Below are 14595 nucleotides of genomic sequence, written 5' to 3' on the forward strand. Positions count from 1 at the left end.
TTGTTATTGTTGTTGGATGAGTGACCGGCCATGGCCGCATCTACGGCGGTGGCTATCATGCGTTGTAGAGCTTGTTCGGGTGTTTCACGGCGTCGTACACGGCGGGGAGGCATTGTTCCTTCAAAACAAAAGAATACCGTTGGTTAGTATTCTAAATAATACTAACCGTGATATGGAATAAAGATAGAGAGAAAATTTTCCTTGACTCGCCTTAAATTCTTTATGTCATAATGTCGGAACGTTCATATGAGTCACCGTAATATAATCCCGGAAATTATATTACCCTGATTCATATGTGCATTCGACATTATTTCATATAGTCAAGGTGGCGTGTCAATCAAATTAAACAACGTGAGATTTAGATGAAATAAGAGTAGATATGAGTAGAAGCGTTCGAGTATAAATGCACAAATAGTCAAGTAATTCCTACTTCAAGTCTATATGCCGGTTGTAGTCTAGACTCACCAATGTACCCTATGACTCGAGGTTGACACCAATGAACTCTAAATCCCTACAACCAACGCTCTGATACCATCTGTAGCGACCCGACCAAATCATGTTTGACGGCGCCGACTACTTCGGTCCCGTTGCGTGGTCATAAGCCTTTATTATGACTTTTGACCAAAATATGTCGCATTTATTTTATAAGAAAAAGGATGTTTCAAGTTTACAAATGTAGTTCGAAAGACTAGTTACATTACAATGTTTAACGTACGAATGAAACCTATGCGACACAATTTAAAGTAGTCAAAAGACGCTCCATCTATGCATGTATACTCGACATCCAAGCAAGTATCAAAAAGAGTGCGGAAGCATGTATCAAGTGGCTTTCAAGGACCTGAGAAAACATATAGAAAACTATCAACGAAAACGTTGGTGAAATCATAGGTGTTTTAGTAAACGTTGCATTTGAACCACAAGATTTAATATAATATGATTATCTAAATCATTTGCATTCCAAAGTTGTTATTTGTTTCGCGGGCACCCAATTATCAAACTTAACTGTTTTGCACCCTTCGCGTAGTGTTAGAACATACAATAGACCCGAAAATATATTTCATCCGCTAACGGTAGCGAACCGTCCGAATGAGGCTCGTCAAGCCCATGTGATCACATAATATAAGTTCACGTTTACACCCTGCAAGTGTAACTAATGATAATTGAATTGAGGCTTTTTGTTCAAACCCGTACGTGGAATGTTCGTTTTCGTACTTGTATTCAAGTGTAAAAGTATGATACGTATATGTTTCTCATCCCATAGTTTAAAGCATAAAAGTTGTTGAAAGATGGGACTATGATCTCACCTTGAGTGCACGTATGAAAAGTACTTCACAAAGTAACGTGTGCGAAGGATAGTGCTAGTCTTTGAAGGTATTTCGTATGCCCGAGAGACATATTAAATTGATGTGGCTAATATGTTATGATCCAAGTCGGGTCATACCCAATAACAAACTTACCGACACCTTATACGTATTTGATCTTAACGATTGGATCATTAAACAAATACGCGACACTTGGATTTTAGAAAATCGGGTTTCTAAAATATCATCACTTGAGATAAATTATTTGGATAATTTATATATGATATGGATTTAGTTATTTATAGGTTTAAATAACTATATTGTGTTATTTTTTAAGTGGTTTATATAAATATGAAAGTAGTAAATATTTATTTGGTTTCTTTTACAAGTTTTATAAAAATTGCTACATTTTATATAAACACAACAAGAGTGCAGATTTGGGTCTCCAAGAGAGCCCTCTCATGCTCACTTTTGATGGTTCCAACATAGCACAATTACTTAGGTGCATGCTCTTGACTTGTGACAAAAAGACACATGCATACATATTCTCTCAAGTGAAAGAAAAATAAGCACAAAAAAGAGTTTCCTGCTGCCTCCTTCTGTCGTGATTTTACAGCAGCAATAAGGGGTTCAATTCTGATTTTGAAAGCTTATTTTCAAGTGTAAATAAATCCTAACTAAAGGCTAGGGTGTTGGTGATAAGTTTGGGGTATAATCCCTTGAGGTTTCATCATTTTGAGGCTTGCATTCGTCATCATTTCAAGGTTGCTGCTGGCTGAATTTTCCAGCAAATATAAGAGGTCTCTAGCTTGGTTTTATAAGTCTTTAAGTGTGTTAATCCTAACAAAACTTAAGGGTGGTGTTGGTGCATCAAAAGCTTGGAGTTTTACACTCTTACTAATCTTCCTCTTCATCTATTAACCTCCTAACTTGGAGTAGGTACATCCCTTTAAACTAGCTCTTTTACATTTAAGCATATTTTCTAGACTTGATCTATTTTGGAATTCATATTTAATGGTTAAACATATTGAAAGTTTTTCATGATAAATTGCTTCCGCTTTAATCTTGTAACATGAATGTTTATGAAACTTGTTAATATGATGAATTCCAACAATGGTATCTAGAGCCGAGGTCATAGAAATATGCTTCTTGTATTTGGCTTGAAAACCCATTTAGATTACAATCTAGTAACATGCATGAAACTAGAATGTAAAAAAATTTTGGGTTTTGGATGGGGGTATTTTTTGGCCGAAATTTTGGGGTTCCAAAAGGGGTTTGGAACTTCAAATTTGGTCATGTTTTGTTGTTAGTTGTTGTTCACAATCAAGCCTTGACCTTGTGGTTGAATTTGTGTATGTTTGGTTGCATATTATTGGTTGTAATATTCATTCATTTGGTTTGTAATAATCTTGTAATTTGGCTATGTAATTTATTTTATTTTGGTATGTAAAATAGATTAGGTTGTAATTTCCTTTTCCTAGAAAAAATGTATTAGGTTGTATATTTTTTTTGTAAATAAAAAGAAGATACAAGATGATGAAGACATGAAGAACACAAGGAGCATTTGGATGCAAGATTAAGTGGGAGATTTTAAAATCTCTTACTTAGTGTTAAAAACCCTTAACCCGGTGACATTTGTTTTCGGCTAAACAAATGTCCACCAAAATGGCTAGATTGTGAACATACTTATTTTGTGTGGTTGTTTGTATGTTTATGGATTGTATGTTTGATTGCAACAAATTAATCACACAAGTTAACAACAAACAAAACGACAATTTAATTGGTTAATTAGACGTATTAATGACATGCAAAATAGAAATTTAAATGGTTAAATTGAAAAGGCAACTAAAGACCTTAATAAATGGTTATTAAGAACAAGAAAAGGATAACAAATATAAATTGGTTTATATCAAGTAATTGGCTCAATTACAAGACATGAAATTGGTTTTTCATAAGTACCATACACTAAATGCATGTTGGTGTATGGCATAAAAGTTTTCTCAAACTAGTATTAATGAAAACTTAAATCCCTTTTACAAACAAGGTAAACAAGTTTAACGCCATCCTATTGTGTGACACTTAAAAGTATTAGGGAACTCATGATGGGATAAAGGTCACCTAACCGTTGTGAGCAAACTAATATGATTGAGGTAAATTTCGCATGCTTGTGGGATAAAGGTCACCTAACCACTTGAATGTTAAATTTACAAGTCTATACAAGTAGGATGACTTGATTTGGGAATCATGAACTTAGGGTCACCGAAGCATGAGGAACAAATAGGCGTTGATGGGATAAATATGCCATGCAAAAGGATTGCATGATCCCATACTCTAGAAGTTGCAAATGGATTGCAATTGTCATTTATTGACTACCTAGCTAAATCAAATTGCGGGATAAAGGTCACCTAACCGAAATTTGGTTTACCGTTGGATTCTAGAATTTAATAATTCAATTTGATTTAAAGGGTATTGAATGTTAAATTAAAATCGATACTTAAACGAACTTTGTTAAATTTTGTAGATGGCCGCCAATAACAACAACATCCCAAACGCACCAATCAACTTTAATAACCTATCATTGAGGTCCATCCTCGAAAAGGAAAATAACTCCCAATCTGTTTCATCTAATGTACTAAAGATGAAAAGCCTCATTGATCGACTGCACCGTCTCAACAGTCCCGTGTCTAATGAATTAACCACGGACCTTATCCTCAACTCTATGTCAAAAAGGTTTGACACATGCGTGTTGAATTACAGCATGAATGATTGGGATAAGAGCATTGGCGAATTACATGCCATGCTAAGGACGGATGAATCAAGCATGGGTAAAAAGGCTTCACCCATGCTCATGATCAAACAAGGTGGATCCAAGGATGAATCCTCTTCTAAGCCAAAGGTGGCTAAGAAGAAAGGACCCACCTACAAGGGCAAAGGAAAAGGGAAGATGGTTGCCCCAACCAACAACACTAAATGGCAAAAGGTTGCCAGACAAGCAAACCCCAAGGAAGATCCGTGCTTTGGTTGCGGTGTGATAGGTCACTGGAAACGCAACTGCCCGGTCTACCTAAAGGAGTTGAATGCAAAGAGGGATGCAGGGCAAACCTCAGGTAATGTATACATGATATACGTTGAGCTTAGTATTACTTCTTCTAATACATGGGTATTAGACACAGGATGTGGAACTCATATTTGAAATTCATTGCAAGGGTTCATAAGAAGTAAACTAAATACGGGAACAACAAGTCTCTACATGGGAAATGGTGCAAAGGTGCACGTAAAAGCTCAAGGAGACTTTGTTTTAAAGCTACCAAGTGGTTTGGAGCATATATTGAAAAATGTTTTGTATGCACCTGATTTAACACGAAACATTATTTCTGTTTCCCGTTTAAGACAATGTGGTTTTAATCTTAATTTTATTAATGATGATATCCATGTCTTTTTGAATGATATGTTCTATTTTAAGGCCTCATCTTTGAATGGTATTTATGAATTGGTTCATGATAACACATCATTCGATAGCTCAATATACCAAGCAAGCACCAAGAAGCTCAAAATGGATTTGAGTGATTCCTACTTGTGGCATTGTCGCCTTGGTCACATAAACAAGAATCGAATGCATACACTTCAAAAGAAAGGTCTTTTGAAATCAAGTGACCTGGACTCGTTTGATGTATGTGAATCTTGTTTACAAGGCAAAATGACTAAAGCACCTTTTAAAGGGAATTTTGAAAGGGCTAAAGACTTATTGGGATTAATACATTCGGATGTATGTGGACCTTTTAAGCCCATGACGAGGAATGGTGAAAGATACTTCGTTACTTTCATTGATGACTTCAGTCGTTTCGGATATGTCTACTTATTAAGACACAAGGATGAAACTTTTGAAGCATTCAAAGAATATCAAAACGAAGTACAAAATCAACTCAACAAGACAATTAAGGTACTTCGTACCGATAGAGGAGGTGAATACCTAAGCGACGCTTTCCAAGATCATCTCAAAGGTTGTGGGATTATCTCGCAACTCACTCCTCCTGGAACACCACAACTTAATGGAGTTTCCGAAAGGAGGAACCGAACCCTAATGGATATGGTTCGATCAATGATGGCTAGAAGCTCGTTACCTCTATCATTTTGGGGTTATTGCCTATGCTCCGCGGCTCGTATTCTAAATATGGCCCCAACCAAGAAAGTGGATCGAACTCCTCATGAGATGTGGTTTGGAAAACCTCCATCTCTTTCATACTTAAAGGTATGGGGATGTGAAGCTTATCCTAAGCGTTACGTCCCTAGTAAGTTGGATGCTCGATCCACGAAGTGTATCTTCATAGGATATCCCAAGGATGATATGGGATACTATTTCTATGATCCATCCGAGCAGAATGTATTTGTTGCTCGGAAGGCGGAATTCCTTGAAACTAAGTTCCTAATGGAAGGAAATAGTGAAAGGAAGATAGATCTTGAAGAGGTTCAAGATCAAGTAGATGATACACAATTGGTTGACACTAGCACTCAACATGAAAATGTTGAGAGTGATCAAATGGATGATCAAAATACACAAGACATTCGTAGATCTGGTAGGATTAGCAATCCTCCTGAGAGATATGGGTTTCTCATAGATGGTTGCTATACGGTTGATTTGGATGAACCAACAAACTACCAAGATGCTTTATCAAGGATTGATAAAGATAAATGGCAGGAAGCCATGAACGCTGAGATGCAATCCATGTATGACAACCAAGTTTGGGAACTTGTTGCTCAACCTCCTGGCTCTAGGCTAGTTGATTGTAAATGGCTTTTCAAAATGAAAACCGACATACATGGAAACTTGGATACATATAAAGCTAGACTTGTAGCAAAAGGTTTCACTCAAACTCAAGGGGTTGACTATGATGAAACTTTTTCGCCTGTGGCAATGCTAAAGTCTATTAGGATATTATTTGCCATTGCTGCTCATTATGATTACGAAATATGGCAAATGGATGTCAAGACCGCTTTCCTAAATGGATATCTTATGGAAGATGTCTATATGGTTCAGCCTGAAGGTTTTGTTGATCGGAAATATCCTAAAAAGGTATGCAAGTTAAAGAAGTCAATCTACGGATTGAAACAAGCATCTAGAATGTGGAATCATCGTTTTAATGAGGAAGCTGAGAAATTTGGCTTCATTAAAAATGGTGATGAAGCTTGTGTATATAAGAAAGCTAGTGGGAGCACTGTCATGTTCCTTGTACTATATGTGGATGGTATATTATTATTTGGAAATGATATTCCACAAATGCAAGGAGTTAAGACTTGGCTAAGTAGCTGCTTCTCCATTAAGGATATTGGAGAAGCAAAATACATTTTGGGGATTGGGATCTACAGGAATAGATCCAAGAAATTGATAGGTTTGAATCAAAGCGCATACATTGAAAAGGTCTTGAAAAGGTTCAAGATGGAGAACTCTAAGAAAGGTTTGGTACCTATTCAAAGAGGAACACTTCTCAGTTCATCTCAGTGTCCCACCACAAAAGATGAACAGGAGAGAATGAAGAATGTCCCATACGCGTCTGCTATTGGGTCAATTATGTATGCAATGATATGCACTAGACCGGATGTGTCATGCGCTCTCAGCTTGACAAGTAGATACCAGAATAACCCTGGAAACAGTCATTGGGTTGCTGTTAAAAGTATATTGAAATACCTTAGGAGGACTAAGGATATGTTTCTAATATACGGGTCTGGTGAGGAGGAACTTGCAGTAAAAGGTTACGTGGATGCGAGTTTCCAAACTGATCGAGATGACTCTCGATCACAATCCGGTTATGTCTTCACATTAAATGGAGGTGCGGTCTCCTGGAAGAGTTCAAAACAGGATGTTGTTGCATTATCCACTACAGAATCGGAGTACATTGCCGCATCATTGGCAGCACAGGAAGCTGCATGGATGAAGAAATTCATCGACGACTTAGGAGTGGTCCCTTCCATTCAAGACCCTCTTGAGATCTTTTGTGACAACGAAGGTGCGATTGCTCAAATCAAGGAACCTCGTGCTCACCAAAAGACCCGTCACATTGAGCGGAGATTCAACTACATTAGGGATGAAGTTGAAAAGGGAAAGATATGTATTCGCAAAGTTCACACAGATCATAACATAGCGGATCCACTCACGAAACTCTTATATGGAGCAAAACATGAAGGACATGTTTGTGCATTAGGGCTTCGATATTCTAGTGATTGGTCATGATCTGTTTTAAGTATTGTAATGGAACGAAGTGGTTCAAACTCATTATATAATTATGGTTCAATTTATTTTGAGTTAAGTTCCTATTTTGCATATTTTATCCATGAATAAGTTATTATTCTAAATTCCGTAGTCGATCACATTTGTGGGAACAAGTGTGAGGTTTAGACTATTATGAACGTGGATTGGTATACATTCACGAACTGAATGTGGGGCAAGGTTGCTACCAAGGTTCATAGATATTTGTGGGATACAAATATTGGTTATCCATGAATAAGCTATTATTCTAAATTCCGTAGTCGATCACATTTGTGGGAATGAGTGTGAGGTTTAGACTATTATGAACTTGGATTGGTATACATTCATAGGTTGAATGTGGGGCAGGGTTGCTACCAAGGTTCATAGATATTTGTGGGATACAAATATTGGAAGACCCGCTCTCAAGATTTACTGTATGGAGCCTTTGTGGTTGATCACATGTAATCTTGAGTAAAGGCGAATATCATCGTATCCTCTGACCTGAGATACATATTGGGTCCTGATATTCACCGAGTATTATGCCTTGATTCTTTCCTTCGCTATTCTGAAATATGGTAGTACATAAGGAAGAGCTCAGGTATAATACAAAGTGTGTATCTAGGACGTATGTAGTCAAGATGGAATTTGTCCCTCTTATTCGTTGAGAGTCAGATGTCTAAGGCCTGATAAAGTTAAATCTATAAGAGAGTGGTCACTCTGTATCTCTTGGATTTGACATGACATCTAGGATGAAAGGATATAATGAAAAGATTCACCTATATATCAATTCGAGTTGGGTACTCGAAAGGGATGATGTTATTGAATGGCACAAAGTCATAACATATTGGGGGTGATGGACGGTCGTTAGGTGGTATCCATTACTTGCATTAATTTCTTATGTTTCTCGTGCAAGTGGGAGATTGAAGGTATTTCGTATGCCCGAGAGACATATTAAATTGATGTGGCTAATATGTTATGATCCAAGTCGGGTCATACCCAATAACAAACTTACCGACACCTTATACGTATTTGATCTTAACGATTGGATCATTAAACAAATACGCGACACTTGGATTTTAGAAAATCGGGTTTCTAAAATATCATCACTTGAGATAAATTATTTGGATAATTTATATATGATATGGATTTAGTTATTTATAGGTTTAAATAACTATATTGTGTTATTTTTTAAGTGGTTTATATAAATATGAAAGTAGTAAATATTTATTTGGTTTCTTTTACAAGTTTTATAAAAATTGCTACATTTTATATAAACACAACAAGAGTGCAGATTTGGGTCTCCAAGAGAGCCCTCTCATGCTCACTTTTGATGGTTCCAACATAGCACAATTACTTAGGTGCATGCTCTTGACTTGTGACAAAAAGACACATGCATACATATTCTCTCAAGTGAAAGAAAAATAAGCACAAAAAAGAGTTTCCTGCTGCCTCCTTCTGTCGTGATTTTACAGCAGCAATAAGGGGTTCAATTCTGATTTTGAAAGCTTATTTTCAAGTGTAAATAAATCCTAACTAAAGGCTAGGGTGTTGGTGATAAGTTTGGGGTATAATCCCTTGAGGTTTCATCATTTTGAGGCTTGCATTCGTCATCATTTCAAGGTTGCTGCTGGCTGAATTTTCCAGCAAATATAAGAGGTCTCTAGCTTGGTTTTATAAGTCTTTAAGTGTGTTAATCCTAACAAAACTTAAGGGTGGTGTTGGTGCATCAAAAGCTTGGAGTTTTACACTCTTACTAATCTTCCTCTTCATCTATTAACCTCCTAACTTGGAGTAGGTACATCCCTTTAAACTAGCTCTTTTACATTTAAGCATATTTTCTAGACTTGATCTATTTTGGAATTCATATTTAATGGTTAAACATATTGAAAGTTTTTCATGATAAATTGCTTCCGCTTTAATCTTGTAACATGAATGTTTATGAAACTTGTTAATATGATGAATTCCAACAGTCTTGACCTAAACCAATAGGTCGTATCAATAACGGTAAATACGATAGGTCAAAGATGTTTAATTAGTCATATGGCTCGTTACGACTCGATTATGTAGCATGTGAATCAAATTGTCAAGTTTCATGCAAGATACAAGTACAGAAACAAGTTAGGAAGGTTGCATAATCATTTGGTTAAGTTTGACAAAAAGTCAAACTTTGGTCGGTCAAAGTCAACGAAAGTCAACACGTTCGGGTCGGGTCCCGAACTATTTTTCTGAGGTTTTTATTCATATATAAGCATGTTAGAACAAGTCTCATGTGAATCGGAGGTCTAGAACGGGCCAAACATTTTTCACATTTGGGACAAGGAGGTCAGAACCTGGCCCCCTTATATGTCGCGCCGCGACAGGAAAGGGCCGCGCCGCGGCAAAGGCCGGGTGCTGGTGCCTGGCCAGTCCCAAATGTTCAAGTCTCAATCCAAAACTTTTTTTTGTGCATAAAACACAAACCGCTAACACTTAGGACTCGCACCTTATATCGTTGGAAAGCTCTTTTGACGTAGAATGCAACTAAACACCATTCATCAATCAAAAACCTCATTTGTAACAACCGAGTTTTCAAACCAAGTGATCATTCAATGCACACATTAATGCTTCAAACTCACCAATGCACATTTAATGATTTAGGCATTCAATGCATACATATGACATGCCATTTTGTAGGTAATTGAGCATACAATACAACTAACAACTTACTAACAACAAATCATGGCAATCAATGCATCAAATAATCATTTCAAGTTCATTAAACCCTAGCTCAATTCCACCAAAAATCACTAAACAAGTTCTTAGAGTTTTCAACCTATACATCAAAATGAAGCTAGTAACACTAGGAACACATTTAATACATGCATTTATAACATTTAACAACATTTAATCATCTAAAACTCAAGATTAAACACACCCATTTTGCTAGTTCATGCAAGTTACTTCCAAACAACAAATCAAGCAATTCAAACACATAATCTTGTTAGACTAGAGCCATAGACACTAATTAACAACCTTGTAACTCAAAAAATCTCAAGAACACAAAAATTAGTGATTTTAGAAAGTTACCCAAATGCAATGAGATTGGTATGGAATCGAAGAGGAGATCACGAGGAGTTCAAATATGTAATTTGTTTGGCTCGAAGCTTGATCGATTTAGTATGGATGATGATTTGCTTTTTGATGAATTTAAAGAAAATATGAAAGTAGAGAATGAAAAGAGAAAAGAAAATGAAAAATGGAGGTGGAAGATGGTTGACTAGTCAAGTGCTAGTCACCATTTTGGGGTTTTGGCAAAACAAGTCCCTCAAGTTGTAGTCGGGTGCGTTAAATTACCTGAACGAGATAATTTGAAACGCGTATTAACGGGAGATGTTATAAACATATAACGGAGTTTAAAATAGTTAAACGGAAAAGTAGACGGAAAAAGGCGGGATGTTACATGGCAGACTTTTGTAGATTCTGTCCTTTATTCTTATTGGCTAATTTGTAATTGTTTGTCCTTTTTGTCTCCATTTCCTTTTTATGTTTTTGTCTTATCTAGAAAATAGCTGTTAAGCTTCTCCTATAAATAGAGAGCTCTTGTAATTGTAAAACTTGGTTGATGATTGAATGAAAAGTTTGATAGAGCTTATCTATTTACAAAATCTCTGTGTCTTTATGAATCTTTGATTCCGGTGGCTAAGAGTGGTTTCTTTATCAGTGTTTGTGGTGTTACTTTATCAAACATTGTGGTGAAATCCAAATCTTCATATCTGATATTATAGTTGTGGTGGAATCTTTATCAGCTGTAGTTGAAGATTTGGAGTGTTTCTAGATCTCTAATTGTGGTGGTATCTTTATCAATTAAGGGTTTAGATTCTTTATTCTTTGTGTTCCTATTTCAATGTTTTATACTCTTTTTTGGGGTTGTTACTATTACAAATTGGGGGTTTGTTTTCAGATCTGTTGGGTGAAGAAAGCTTGTTCTAAATTGCATTTTTAAAGTCATAATTATGCATCAGTTAGTGAACTCGTTTATAGATAGCTTTTGTCTTAGATGATTGCTTCTTTGGCGCGAGTTTCCGTTCCCGTGTTTCTTTTGTAATCTTTGTTAAGAGCGTTTTCCTTTGAAAAACGATCTCGTTTTTAGATGAGTTTTAGTTTTTTTGGCCAAAAAAAAAAAAGGCCTAACATGCTTATTCATGTTGGTGTTTAACACGCTTGGTTTTGGGCAAACCACATGTGAACTGTTACTGCATATACAAGTCAATATATCATTACAAGGTAATGTAAGTAGAAAATCACAATATATGACTTAAAACGGAAATAAGCATTTCATCAAAATACCTGGCGGCAGAAACATTAACATTTAAACAATTTTTAACTCAATCCATAAAATAAAGCTAAATCTTCGTTACTGCACTTTTCATCAAAGATATCTATTACAACAAATTGTTTTCATCAAGATATGAGCGTCACATGCAGATTCACGGTTATGAACGATAGAAAAAAAAAAAAGATGATGATGAACATGAATATCCACAAATAATAAAACAATGACAACAACCAAGATAATCACATCAAACTCAAATTAACGATTACTTACAATATGATTATGATGAATTGACCTATCCAATCCATTATCAACAATTACCTACATTTCTACTAAATTCTTGATCACTTACATCCTTTTATGTTTTAAATTATTCTATATAGATCTGATTAAGATAAAGAAATAAGATAATATAAGCAGATTGAAAACAAATACTCCAAAGAGATACAAATAGATAAAAACTGTTTGGATTAGACGTTGGAAAAGGTACACGCGTGTATGTTGGAAGTTGTAGAGCACGTTTTGTACACATGGAACAAGGGCCCAATGCAGTAAAAGGAGTTGAATTTATAAGAGCGCTCGTAGTGGTGTCGCCGTTAGGGCCGCCCTCCATCCCGTACTAGAAGGGCGCCGATACTAGCACCATATATTACATCCGCCTTTGATCGACCGCCTTCCATATTGCTACACTTCGACATTTTGAATCACGGATACACTTCAATTTAAACGGCTATTTAATTATATTTACAACGGCTATTTAATTTTCTTTTTAAATTTCCTATATATATACATACACCACAACACAATAACTCCACAACACAACAACTCCACAACTCTACAACAAATACACACTCAACATTTACACTCTATATACAACAATATCCAAACAATGAATAATATCGATTACGATTTAGAAGACCTCGTACAAGTAACAAGTGCGTACGATCCGCAACAACAACTCGATATTCTTGATTTTTTAGATGCCGAAGAAGAGGAAGAAAATCAACAACCTATTCCAAAAAATCCAAGAAGGTATTTTCATAGAGATCGGGCTGGAAGGGCTACACTCTTGTGGAATGATTACTTTTCCGACACACCAACCTTCCCCGAAGATAAATTTCGAAGAAGGTTTCGAATGAGCTGTCGATTGTTTAACCGTATATCCGCAGGTATACTCAGTTATTCTCATGAACCTATTCCTTCATACCTTAAATATTTTCATCAAAGAAGGGATGCAACCGGTTTACTCGGATTTACTATTTATCAAAAAATCACATCCGCTATAAGACAATTAGCATACGGTGTTGCTCCTGATATTTTTGATGAGTATTTGCATATTGGTGAAACAACATCATACCGTTGTTTAGAAAATTATTGCAAAAGTGTTATACATTTATATTCAACCGAATATTTAAGAAAACCTAATACTCATGATGTTCAACGTTTAATTACAAAACATGACCAAATACATGGTTTTCCGGGCATGCTCGGTAGTCTAGATTATATGCATTGGGCTTGGAAAAATTGCCCAGTTTATTGGAAAGGTCAATACACACGAGGCGATCATGGTCACCCAACAATAATGTTGGAAGCGGTCGCCTCGTATGATTTGTGGATTTGGCACGCTTACTTTGGACCAGCTGGTTCAAATAATGATATCAATGTGTTAAATCAATCCGATTTATTTAAAGAGTTACTTGAAGATAGAGCTCCACCGTGTAACTATACGGTGAATGGAAAACAATTTACAAAAGGGTATTATTTAGCGGACGGAATTTATCCTGATTGGGCGACCCTTGTGAAATTGTTCAAAAGTACGGTTGAACCAAAAACAACAAAATTCAAAAGGTACCAAGAGTCAGCAAGAAAGGATATCGAACGAGCTTTCGGTGTTCTTCAAGGTCGTTTTGCAATCATTAACTACGATTTTCTACCATTCATCGTTTCCTCCGAGACAACCTTATCGAACACATTTGGAGTTTACCACCAAATGTACGTATTAGACCTAACCAACAAGCAGGACCTTCGGCAAATGAAGCAGGACCTTCGGGGACTAATAACGAACATGAAGAGGACGACGAAGAGGATGACGAAGAGGAGGAAGAAGAGGACGACGGAGAGGAGGAGGAAGACGAAGACGATGACTAGTTTGAAATGTTTTATTTTAGTACTTTGTAATTTTTTTTATTTTTAGGACTATGTAATGTTTTTATTTTATTTTTATGACTTTGTAATGTTTTTTTTTTTAAGGAATTTGTAATGTTTTTTTTATTAATAAAACTTTTATTTTTATTAATATTAATTGTTGTATATAAGTTAATATTAATATAAAAGTTTAATATAAAAAAACAGAGGTGGGACCAAGTGATGGGTATGTCATGGATGTTAGCATTTAGTGGTTGGTTAGTGATGGGAAGAAGGTGCTGATGTGGCGCTGATGTGGCAGTCAGTGATCCCATGACGGACCGTCATGGTTAAGAGTGGTCTAATTATTACTCCCCGTCCTAGAATGAGTGTCTTATTTGATTTTTTAAGGTCAATTTTTTTTTGATATTTTTACTTTAAATATTTTTATTTATGTTATATAATATTTGATGAAAATTATATGAATAGATTCGATTTTAAAATGTGTTTTCATTGATATAACTTTTATCAAATACTAGGTTTTGAGCCCGTGCGTTGCACGGCTACTCAACATCCGTTTTAAATAAGTCACTTATTTTTATTTTGATGACGCTTGA

At 35.9% G+C, this 14595-nt stretch overlaps 1 protein-coding gene across 1 annotated transcript; it reads left to right on the forward strand.

Annotated features, from left to right (window-relative positions):
• The first annotated feature begins 12743 nt into the window (after positions 1-12743).
• Positions 12744-14002, forward strand: LOC139901775 (uncharacterized). Its single transcript, XM_071884452.1, has 2 exons — positions 12744-13755; positions 13875-14002. The coding sequence occupies exons 1-2, from the start codon at positions 12744-12746 to the stop codon at positions 14000-14002; spliced, it is 1140 nt and encodes a 379-aa protein (XP_071740553.1).
• The last annotated feature ends 593 nt before the right edge of the window (positions 14003-14595 follow it).

The sequence above is a fragment of the Rutidosis leptorrhynchoides genome, chromosome 3, assembly GCF_046630445.1.
Source record: "Rutidosis leptorrhynchoides isolate AG116_Rl617_1_P2 chromosome 3, CSIRO_AGI_Rlap_v1, whole genome shotgun sequence".
Lineage (NCBI taxonomy): Eukaryota > Viridiplantae > Streptophyta > Magnoliopsida > Asterales > Asteraceae > Rutidosis > Rutidosis leptorrhynchoides.